Raw genomic sequence first — 11739 nt, 5'->3', positions numbered from 1 at the left:
CACAGCTGGCTGCCTGCCCTCCACAGTCCGCTGTTTAGTCCCTGGAAGCCTCCAAGCATGGTTAGGTGAAGTCTACAGTCACACACTGGACACCCGAGGCCAGTATGAGAGGTCCACTCCTGCTGACATTTCTCGCCTTCACCTCTGCTGCTGCAAAGCCAAACGCAGGTTTGAAAACGTGGGGGCGTTTTACCAAACTGCCCTATCCCGGCGACAAGGCTTTCCTCTATGAGACGTTCCCCAAAGACTTCATCTGGGCGGTGGGCACGGCGGCGTATCAGGTTGAGGGCGCGTTTGATAAGGACGGGAAGGGGCTCTCCATTTGGGACACTTTTACGCGCGGTGGGAACCGGATCGCCACCGGGGACGTGGGCAGCGACAGTTACCACAACATCCCCGCCGACATCCGAGCCATCAAGCAGCTCGGGGTCAGCCACTACAGGTTCTCCCTGTCCTGGGCCCGGATATTCCCCAACGGCACCCGCGGGAGTTATAACGAAATCGGCACCAACTACTACCGGACGCTCATTAGGAGGCTGAAGGAGATCCGCGTCCAGCCGGTGGTCACGCTCTATCACTGGGACCTGCCCGACCACCTCCAGCAGACCCTCGGCGGGTGGAGCAACCCGGAGCTTGTGGAGATTTTCAGAGACTACGCCGATTTCTGCTTCCAGACGTTCGGGGATGACGTCAAGTACTGGATCACCATCGATAACCCGTTTGTGGTGGCGCGGCACGGCTATGGCACCGGAGTGGTCGCTCCCGGGATAAAGAACGACCCTGATCTCCCGTTTCGGGTTGGACACAATCTGCTCAAAGTGAGTGCAGAGAAAAGGTTTGACTTGAACTCCTCCTGCTGACACATCCTGTAAATTAAATAGTTTGTAGTAGGGATTAACAAATCATTTTGTGAGGATCTGTTGGTTCAAGTGTTGAAAACTTCAAATTAAACTTTTGCTTATGATGTTTAATGGCTACTGACTGTTCTTTTATGGTCTGTGTTGAAGTTAATAAGAACAAATACCCAAAGCACCAAGATGCTCATTTTGATGTGCAGAACTCTCCATGTTTGACTGTTTATCTGTCTGTTATCTTCTGAAACACTAACTCCACTGCACATTAAAGTTACTGTCATCTCTTCTTCTCTTTCCCTCTGTCCACCCGTCTGCCTCTTTATCCTCCAGGCTCATGCAGCTGCATGGCATCTCTACGACCGCCACTACCGACCCCATCAGCAGGGCAAGCTGTCCATGGCGTTGGCCTCTCATTGGATCAAACCCAGTCGCACCCGCCTGGAAAGCCTGCGAGAGTGCCAGTGCTCCCTGGACCATGTGCTGGGCTGGTTCGCAAGGCCCCTGTTTACAGATGGAGACTACCCTGCTTGCATGAAAGCGAGGCTGGGCTCCCGGCTGCCCTCCTTCACACAAGAGGAGAGGGAGCAGGTGAGGGGAACGGCTGACTTCTTTGCTCTCTCTCACGGTGCAGCTCTCAGCTTCCATCTCATTAACGACAGCCTGAAGTTTGGGCAGCAGGAGGATCTGGACCTGAGGATGCTTCTCTACTGGGTCAGCGCAGAGTACGACAGGCCGCCCATCTTTGTGGTGCAGAGTGGTTGGTAGGTTTAGATGTTGTGTGGAGTGGTCTGCAGGAACTGGAGACAGGCTGTGCAGTTGTAAATCCCCATCTCTGTGATGTTCTTGTGTGTTGCTGAGGATCTTTTCTCTGCTCCTCAACACAGGTACGTCCTCGGCAATACCAAGACAGAAGACCCAAAACACATGTACTACCTCAAGAGGTTCATTGCAGAAGCATTAAAATGTGAGTAATGACGGAGCAAAGCAGATGAAACAGCTGCTTCCCATCATGTTAGGATAAATTCTCACATCTGGTCTATTTGTTTGTCCACACAGCAATTGTCATAGACGGAGTGAACGTCTTTGGATACACAGCCTGGTCTCTGATAGATGGCTTCGAGTGGCACAGAGAATATGGGATACGACGGGGACTTTACTACGTTGACTTCAACACTCCTGATATGAAGAGGGAGCCAAAGACGTCTGCCACCTTTTACAGGTACAGAAGATGATGTCTAATGCCAATAACAATATATAGTAGTATCATTCTTTTTTATTTTTCTTGGGATTTCACCTTCATAGTTTAGTTTACGCTTCCTCCCTGCTCTGAGTTTAACTCTGTTTTCAAGTATCAGCAGAAACTATCTATGGTTAGGGTTAGGTTATCGGACTCCCAGGTGCCAGTCTGACTGAAGAACCTTTGTTGCATGTTATTATGTACAGCTACTTCAGCAGTGTAGTCATGATGAAAACCTTTTAATTAAGGTTTTAGTTGAATATTTTAATCCATTATTCCTAAAGAAACGTCATCCAGAGGAATGGTTTCCCAGAACATCCAGAGAACAGACCAGCACAGGGGGTCTTCCCGTGTGATTTCGCCTGGGGCGTATCTGCCAACTCCATACAGGTAAATATGTTTGTTGAGGATGTGAGGAAGGAGTGTGTGTTTGCTGAAGGATAGATAGACTTACTAGCACTTCCTCAGCTCTTAGTCTAAGTTACATCGTGCTCATCGAGATTATTTTGAACGTGCAGTTTTCATGGTGAAAGTCCAGCTCAGAAACAGCCGTGACGATGAATCCTCTCTTAATCATAAACCACAGAACCTCGCAGCGTCCGCCTGCCGAGCCTGACAGCACAAGACCAGCTGTTATCAGTTTGCTCTATTCGACCTCTATTTGTGTTTGTGTGTATTAGGTAACTGCAGTGGTAAACAAGTGCGTGTTTGCATCAGTGGTTTTCTTGTTTCGCTTCACGTCACACACAGGTGGAGACCAGGCCCAGCCAGTTTGCAGACCCCAATATTTACCTTTGGAATATCTCCAACAACGGAGAGCTGATGAGGCTTGAGGGCTTCAGAGCACCACCTCTACGCCGAACCACACACTGTGCTGACTACGCCACCATCCGACAACAAGTCTGTCTTTCTGCAACACAAATCAAGTTTATCATTTACACAGCTCCTATTTAAAATGTACTAGTACAATGTTGTGGATTTTTTTGTACCACACTGATTGTCTCATTTTCTTATATGATTATAACATTGTTTTCATTTTTGTCTCTTGAGCTCCACACATTTAACACCGGGACATGTTTGTCCTCCACCTCTTCAGGTGGATGAAATCCGACAGGTGGGTTTAAACCACTTCCATTTCTCTCTGAACTGGTCGGCTGTGGTGCCCACAGGTGACGTGGCTCATCCTAACACCACCCTGCTGGGCTACTACCGCTGCTTTACTCGTCAGCTGCTGCAGGCCAACGTCACCCCTGTGGTCACTCTGTGGCATCACACTCGCCAGTGCAGCAGCCTGCCGGCCCCACTGGATGCTGACAGCAAATGGCTGAACAGGTGAGATACAACAGCGATGACTTGGGGGGGGGGGTTGAAGCTCTTTGTGGCAGGGCCAGCAAAAGAACTACACAATTTCCTGCTATCAGTTATATTAATTTACAATAATTTACAGACTGGTCTGATGTTAAACTAAACATACACAGTTTACAGGAAGGGTCTGTCCCTGTTGCTGTCAACACGTAGCCGTCCCTTATCACTTGCTGCCATGGTATCCTCTTCCATTTTCCTGTAATAAAGATAATGTATGCCTAAATCCAGCACTTACATCTTGTATTAATGGAACAATCTGGTGTACTGGCAGTTTCTACTTTATTGACACAATATTAAGTGTTGTAACAATAGAAATCTGCCAGGCTATAATGGTGTACGTAAACTGATAAGAGGTTCATCCTCATTCATTTCCTCACACATAGGTGTAAGAGTGTGTTTAAGGTAAACAGTTTTCTTTAATGCAGTAGTAGTAGTAATGTTTGTTTGGACTATTTGAGGGCTTAATTCTACCAGCTGCAACTAATAATTATTCTAAGGCACGTTTGATTGTCTGATGCAGATGTAATACATCCCATTTAATTTTTGTTCTCCTCAGGGAGACTCCGGCAGCCTTTGCAGACTACGCCAGGCTGTGTTACAGAGAACTTGGACCCTATGTGAAAATGTGGATCACCCTGAACGAGCCTAACGATGACATGGTGAGCTACCAGGAGGCTCATCAGATGCTGCGGGCTCACGCTTTGGCCTGGCATGTTTACGACCTCGAGTTTCGACATGCACAGGGAGGACAGGTTAGTAGAGCTGCAGTGTGGAAGTCTTTTCTTGACATTGAAGGAAATGTTTCTATTATTCAAAGCGTATGAGTTATCTGCCGTTTCTTGCAGCTCAGTTTTCATATTCAAACAATCACGTTTCTGCTGGATTTTTCTGCTGAGTAAATGGAATTATTGTTTGGTTTTGCTGTTTGTACTACTTTTGTTAATCTAAATTAATCACTCATTCTGATGAAGGCCATGGAACAGGCAACACTTGCTTGCACAGTAAATTTAGAGAATGGAAAATTTGGTATTAAATCAGCAAATGCAGATTAAAAATGAACTGAAACTGATGAGCTGTGCTGCTGTGTTTGGTGTTGTGTCTCAGGTGTCCCTGGCTCTGCACATGGACTGGGTGGAACCAGCCTTTTCATTTAGTCGTGAAGACGTGGAGCCAGCTAAAAGAGTTTTGGACTTCCGCATTGGCTGGTTTGCAGAGCCGATCTTTGGCAGAGGGGACTATCCTGTGGCAATGAGGAGCTGGCTGCGTCAGCTCAACTCTCTCGAGTATGAATGTTTCAATCGTCCTTTATCCACTACAGTTGTAATTTGGGTTTTGTGCTACTAGGTGCTATAAATGAGCTTGTCACCATTGGTGTTTCCAATGCTCTCACCTCACCTCAACAGCTTTTTTGTATCTCCACAGTCTGCCAGTGTTCAATGAAGAGGACAGACAGCTGGTTAAAGGGACATATGACTTCTTTGCACTCAGTCACTTCAGTACCAAGTTGGTGACTCATGCCAAGGAAGACTCGTAAGATAAAAATCATTATTTTGTCTTTCATACCCTGATAAAAGACATTAAAAGAAGAGCAAAGACAGGGGCATAACCTGCACTACACTATGAGTCTCTGGTTAGAATTGATAGTTTTATCATAATTCTTAGCTGTGCCAGTGTAAGAGTTGCTCATGTTACCCTGATGCAGTGATACTGTGTAATATGTACTATGTCTTCAGCTACACCTACATAGCGATGCTGGAGGTCCAACACATGATAGACACCACGTGGATCATGTCACCGAGGCCTGTTGTACCCTGGGGCCTGAGGAAAGCCCTCAACTGGGTAAGACTGGAGGACTGGTTTTTGTGTAGATCCATCGTGTCTGTTCTGCAAAGACTATAACAAAGACAAAGAACTTACTCCTCTGTTGTTTCAGGTGAAAGAGCACTACGGTGATGTACCCGTCTACGTGATGGCTAATGGGGTCCAGGAAGACCCAGCCCGCTTCAAAGACAGTCTAAGAGTCTACTACCTGTACAACTACATCAACGAGGCGCTGAAAGGTGAGAATACTAACACACACATATGCAGTTGAGATCCTACAGGATTAATACAATGCACAGTGTGTAGTTGTTGCTGCGTTTGAACTGTGCTCAGTCCTTCAGAGGCGATTGACGTTTTTTCCACTCACTGGTCAACAACTGTCATCACACAGCCTCTGCAGAGATTAATTATTAGACAGGTATTTAGGTCACTGATCCCTCAGTAGTCAGCTGACTCAGAATACACACACACGCACACAGAAATATCAATTGTTGAGTTAAAATTAGTTGCCGTCCATTACATGTCCTTGTAAAGTGTATGAGGTTACTCTGAAGATGTTGACTAGACCTTTGAAACTTTGCATTGTGACACTATGATGTCCAAATGGCTTCATGTTATTCTGTTGAATGATGTAGTGTGATCTGTCACCACTAAGTAGCAATAACACAGTACACTTTTACATAGAATAACATTTAAACTCCAGTGTGTGTGTGTAAAATAAATCAACCACAAGATTTATTAATTTACTCTTTAATATTTAAATACTTTTTATTTAACTTGTTCAATCTGAGTTTGATTTATCAGGTTACATTTTTCTTTATTTATGCATTTTGAACCTAAAAACAAAGGCAGTAACACCCTACATATTTAAAATTGATGCTCAATGTATAAACACTGCATAGCTCATAACACATTATAAATGTAGTTGTAAGCAGATATGCAGCTCATTTATCACACAACACGTCTCTCCACCCGTTCCATCCTGCTTGTACATACCTCTTTACCGCATTCTCCTCCATTGCACTGAACCGTTGAATCAACCCTAAGTACTTAAATTCCTGCCCTTTTTTTTTTATATATCTCTGCTCCCTGTTACCTCACTGTTCCACTTGGTTCCCTCTCATTTGCTTTATTCTGTCTTGCTGCGTCTAACCTTCATTCCTCTATTTTCCAGTGCACAACTCCACCTCTCTCTCTCCTACCCGCTCTCTGCTCTCGCCATAGATCACAATGTCACACATGTCCTGCACTACTCTGACATATTTCTCTTCCACTCCAGACCTCCTCATACAATACCACAGCTCCTCTCTCAGCACCCTGTCATACGCTTTCTCTAGATCTATGAAGACACAGTGCAACTCCCTTTGCCCATGTCTGTAATTCTCCCTCAACATCCTCAGAGCAAATAATGCATCTGTTGTGCAGACCCAAGCTGCGACAGATCTGGTTAATGTCGTGTTAATGATTTGGCGAATGTTTTACATCCTGACACATGTTGACCCTTTGCATTTATCCAGAGGGTCCAGCACAAGATGACACAATCATTTGTATGTCTATATACTTTAATAAGAGATACTACCTACTTGTAAGTCACTGAGGCAGTACCTCACACTGACATGCACAGGTAACCCACGCTGAGCATGTAACATGTTGTGTGTTTCCTCCTCAGCGTACACTCTGGACGGTGTAAACCTGAAGGGTTACTTTGCTTACGCCCTGAACGACCAAAGGGACCCAGGGTTTGGTTTGTACGGCCAAGTCCAAGAAGAGGTCATCGTCAAGGCTTCTCTCTCCAACTATCGTAACATCATTCAACATAACGGCTTCCCCATTCAGGGGGCTGCTCCCCAGCAGTGTCCCAGCATGACTCAGGCCTGTCTGGGCTGCCATGTGCTGATGAAGAGGCATGTTGTGGGCTTCCTGACTCTGGTGGGTTCAGGGATGCTGATCACTCTGGGCCTCATCATCTACTACAAAGCCAAGAGACACAAGGATTGTTACTGATGATGATGACTGTAGGGTCTGGACTCAAAGACAAATCTGAGCTTACTGTTCTGCAGTGTTTGGTTCATGTCAACTTTTAATTATAGTTATTTTGTCTGAATCATGGTCTGAATAAGTAGTTTATAGTGATTAAATAATTTATGTTATGACTGTTATTAAATATTGTGAAATGTGTGTAGATTATAAAACCTTCTGGGCACCTTTTATAGCTGATAAACTTATGAATGTGGCAAGATTCCTCAGATTTCAGATACTTGTAACTTTAAGCAACTTTGTAAATGACAGGCAGTTATGTTGCCTGTTCAGGCAAAACCCTTCTTTCTACATTCCCCTTGTTTTCTCACCTCCGTGTTTCCAGTCTCTCATAAATAGTACCTCAGACAAAACTGTTTTGTGAGCAGTGTCACATTATAAAACAGAAGCAAAAACGGTATTGTCCAGCCTATTATCATACTATCAGGAGTAATCAATAAGATTGATTTTGGAAAAAAAGAGTACTACTAAGTAATTAAATCCAGGTTATAGAGATAGAAGTCAGTCACCAGACATTGTAAACAAAGTAGTTTATTGGTCTATTTAGGATAATATGGGACTGTCACTATTAAACACAGTTCTCAGTTGGCCTGGCACGCTTACGCTCAGTTCTGATTATGTATTTTACACCACTAGAGGTCAAAGTTTACAAAACGCGTTTAGTGCTGAGGTTCTGGACAACAATCCACAACATAAAGCTGCAAACTATTTACATACAGAATGTAAATCTGTCCACCAAAAGTCTTGTTGGGGCAAAAAGGAAGAGGTCATGAAATAAACGAGGCCTGTCTAAATCCTGTCCATTCAAAGTCAAAACATCATGGCATCCAGGCCATCTTCCATGAACTTCTTGTATATGGCCATGAACTTGGCAGTGAAGGCCTCCAGGTGGTAGATGGCTTTGTTGCCCATCTGCAGTCTGTGTTCGTAATAAGCTGCCATGTGGGCCACCTCAGTTTTCAGCTGGCCATCACAGTTACTCAGCAACTCCCTTACCAGCCCCTGTTAGAGGATTTGAAGAACAGTGTTAATACTAGTAATGTTAATGATAACTCTAACCTGTTTCAGTGCTATAAAAAAGAGGTTTAGTAAATGGTACCTTCATGATGACATCAGGAGGGATGCAGTGCGTCAGCAGCTCATACAGCCTGGCTCGAACCTCCATCAACCTGAGACAAAGATTTAGCATTAAAACATCAGAAGTTTAACCAACTAACAGATTTAACCAAACTTCTCCCCTTTCTCTCTGGCACTCATACCTCTGAGGGCTCTGCAGGCTGACGATGGCATTCGCTGTTTCTCTGAGGTACACCTCCCAGTCTGTCTCTGGGACGTCTTGGTCCACTGAGAATGGATACCTGAAAAACATGAACAGGTTAAATAAGCAGACGTGTTCTGTCCACAGATAACACTGTGGAAGAATGACAAGACGATTTGTGACAACTTACTGCTGCACTCTGCAGGCTTCACACATCAAAAGAGCTTTACGGAGGTTGCGACCAGACTTCTCACTGATTTGTTTGGCCAGCTCAGGCGGGAGAAGCAGACCTTCCTTTTTACAGACAGATGTCAGAACATTGCAGACCTGAAAAACAGGAAGAAAAGGATGACAATGTTGTCCAGATCACAACCAAACCCATACAGCGAATTCCAGGCCTTCTGTTACACTAAATTCAGATCATTTTAAATTACAATATAATCTATATTGTCATCATTACCTCTTCCGTGCTCGGCAGAGGAACTCTGATAGCCAGACAACGACTGCGAATGGGCCCAATGACTTTGGAAGTTGAGGTAGAGCAAAGGATAAGACGACAGGTGGCCATGTACTTTTCCATTGTCCGACGCAAGGCATGTTGGGCGTCCTTTGTGAGTCTGTCCACTTCTGTTAGCAACACCACTGAGAATGAACGTGCACCAATTACTACAAGAGTCGGATATGGCTCCACAAAACCACACGGTGGCACCAGGATTATCCTTTAAACGTGGACCAACTTGTAAGCAGCATTCACAGGTTAAAGATACCAAGTGTTATGTGTCGTTCTTACCCTTAAAGTCTCTCTGGGTGCTCGTCTGGATCTGCTGAGACTGAGCCACCGTTTTAATCAGCTCTTGTATCACCACACAGTCGTGGTTTCCTGCATCACTGTCCAACACAAAACAAAAACTTTTAAGTCTCATAAGACGTTACAAAGTTCAATCTGCAAAGGAGCTAGAGGCTTCAAATGTAGGCGAGTAAAAATAAAACAATAATCAGATAATAGCAGAAAATGAAGATATTCTAGCAACTACAAGTTGATGTAACTTTCTATCTCTATAATACCTTGGGTTGACTTCCAAGTGGTAGTTGCTGGCTATTGTATTGATCTCAATTTTCTTCTTTGAAGGAGCCTGCAGCAAAAAAACGCACAATGAAGTGATACAACCAGGCCTTTATCAGAAAGCTAAAATATAAGTTTGACATAGTGTGTGACAGTTTATTCATCCCCCGTCTCACCACTATGGTCTGGTGCTCTATGCGAAGCTTCTCCACCCCCGCCCCGTACAGCTCTCTCAGCAGACACATGATGCGGGTCTTCTTCCCTGCGCCGGATGGACCATACACCAACAGGTGTGGGAAGTCGCCACATTGGACCTGACACAAATATTATTTTAATAGATTTACTTAGAGAAGGCCAAACTGTACTGTTGTTTTCAGCCTGCGCATCTTAACTTACGATGCTAAAGCTAACATGGTAAATATGGAGGTTACTGCGTCTCTTACCAGGTTTTTCAGCTGAGCCGCTTGATCTTTATGATAGTCGAGCTTCCCGAGGGAAGTCGGTCGATATTTATCCACCCACAAACTCATTATGTTTCGGTTTAGTGTCTGTTATCGTCCTTGTTGACAGCGCTCAGCCTTCATGCAGCTGCGACTCTCCCGCGAAATATTATTCACACGAACCGCGCTACGACTTCCTGTCGAGCTACGGAGAGCGGGAGAGGTCAAAACTGCTGCGTGCGCGTAGTGAATAAACCAAACGCCAAAAGTAAAAAACAAAAACAATCTTATGAACATATAAACATTCATACTTGAGAGAAGTTGAAACTAGATTGAGATTTTGCTTTAAAAAAGACTTAAATTAATTAAATGTGTAATAACAGCTCAAGTACCCTAATCATTGCAGCTGTACTCTACATCATCCTGTTATTCAGTATGATGTGTTTATACAGTACATAAACATATAATCAGAGAGATACTAAAGATAGATGCAGTTATGGATGGCTGAGGTTTGCTAACAGGTTGGTCTGGCTGCATCCTATAGATGTGTAATTGGAAGGATAGCATCTTTTCCTTATTGAAACAGATTTGTATGTGTTTACACTAAAGAATTTCGTAGAGCTTATCTATTTTGGTTTACATGTCCTATTGTCTCATCACTATCTGGTCAACCCCTTTTTGGTTAACCAACACAAAATAAAAACATTGTGTCAGTCATTCAATTTTAAATTAAAGTGTGGATTAAAGTTTAATTCCAAATTTGCTGTAATGCAATGATACATTATTTTTTTTATCTGATTACATGCATGTGAAAGTTGACTTTTATAATTTGTTGTCTTGCATATTTACACAGTATCTAAAGCACACACTGTTGAGATAACATGGCCTACATGCAGCGTGTTTATTGTGGCTTTTCTGCATCTATACAAATGATATGCACGTTTTCTCAGTAGACATGATTTGTAGATTAAATAGACCCAACGTATTATAGATACTTATCATGTTTACGTTCTTTTTCTTCACCCTACTTTTTTCAAATGGACCCAGGTAGCTATACCTCTCTAGCAAAGGAATGCTATATATGGATGAGCGTGTCTCAGCAGGTCAGCGTTGCTTGGATTGAAACATATGTTTGAGTTAAATGAATATGCATCCATCATCACAGCCACATTACATCTGAGGGGGAGAGTGAGGTTTATCAGTAAGTGTTAGTTTGACTCATGCATAAGTGTGTTTTTATTAAACGCCTACATGATATTGTGTGGTTTCATTAAAGAGGTTTCGGCTTCAAAGTGTTTTTAAAGGGCGATTTCACCAGAAAAAGTACACATGCTGTTGAGTTTCTCTGAATTTGTTGGAATTATAGCTAATATTTTTATTCCTCAGCAAAACACTCTGGAGCTTTTTGGATATTTAGCAGCCACTTTTCCAAAAATGGCAGTTTTACTGTGTTGTGGGAGTAGAGACATAGAAATACTGCATGTTTAAGTCTTGCTGCACCTTCACCTTGACCGGAGTGTCAAACACGCCTCAACAGGCAGAATGTCAAATAGAAATGAACATAGCAGATTTTTAGTCCTGACCAAAACCTAAAATCCAGTGTTTGCTGGTGAACTTGAGGAATTCAACAGTCTATCTACAGCTTTGATTTGACCATGAGTCGT

The 11739-nt window shown here is 43.6% G+C and overlaps 2 protein-coding genes across 2 annotated transcripts; one reads left to right on the top strand and one right to left on the bottom strand.

Annotated features, from left to right (window-relative positions):
* Nucleotides 1–5: 5 nt before the first annotated feature.
* On the top strand, nt 6–7660 carry kl (klotho). Its single transcript, XM_026370749.1, has 13 exons — nt 6–818; nt 1185–1615; nt 1739–1818; nt 1911–2073; nt 2376–2481; nt 2842–2991; nt 3188–3423; nt 4013–4208; nt 4561–4739; nt 4879–4986; nt 5190–5295; nt 5390–5516; nt 6947–7660. Exons 1-13 carry the CDS (start codon nt 105–107, stop codon nt 7279–7281), a joined length of 2931 nt encoding a protein of 976 aa, XP_026226534.1. The 5' UTR covers nt 6–104; the 3' UTR covers nt 7282–7660.
* Nucleotides 7661–7852: 192 nt separating this feature from the next.
* On the bottom strand, nt 7853–10256 carry rfc3 (replication factor C (activator 1) 3). The gene is made up of 9 exons (XM_026370750.1): nt 10079–10256; nt 9812–9949; nt 9638–9705; nt 9363–9460; nt 9033–9214; nt 8763–8899; nt 8574–8672; nt 8414–8483; nt 7853–8316 (listed from the first exon to the last, which is right to left on the bottom strand). Exons 1-9 carry the CDS (start codon nt 10163–10165, stop codon nt 8125–8127), a joined length of 1071 nt encoding a protein of 356 aa, XP_026226535.1. The 5' UTR covers nt 10166–10256; the 3' UTR covers nt 7853–8124.
* Between the last annotated feature and the right edge of the window lie 1483 nt (nt 10257–11739).

Source organism: Anabas testudineus, chromosome 14 (assembly GCF_900324465.2).
Source record: "Anabas testudineus chromosome 14, fAnaTes1.2, whole genome shotgun sequence".
NCBI lineage: Eukaryota > Metazoa > Chordata > Actinopteri > Anabantiformes > Anabantidae > Anabas > Anabas testudineus.
This window is presented reverse-complemented; position numbering and strand designations above follow the sequence as displayed.

Excerpts from the sequence above, each read along its gene's own strand:
- kl (XM_026370749.1), top strand. The coding sequence starts at position 105 with ATGAGAGGTCCACTCCTGCTGACATTTCTCGCCTTCACCTCTGCTGCT. Across the intron at positions 1,819-1,910 it reads CATTGCAGAAGCATTAAAAT|CAATTGTCATAGACGGAGTG; the intron begins GTGAGTAATGAC and ends TTGTCCACACAG. Across the intron at positions 2,074-2,375 it reads ACGTCTGCCACCTTTTACAG|AAACGTCATCCAGAGGAATG; the intron begins GTACAGAAGATG and ends TTATTCCTAAAG.
- rfc3 (XM_026370750.1), bottom strand. The coding sequence starts at position 10,165 with ATGAGTTTGTGGGTGGATAAATATCGACCGACTTCCCTCGGGAAGCTC. Across the intron at positions 9,706-9,811 it reads TAGAGCACCAGACCATAGTG|GCTCCTTCAAAGAAGAAAAT; the intron begins GTGAGACGGGGG and ends TTTTTGCTGCAG. Across the intron at positions 9,461-9,637 it reads CACTTGGAAGTCAACCCAAG|TGATGCAGGAAACCACGACT; the intron begins GTATTATAGAGA and ends TGTGTTGGACAG.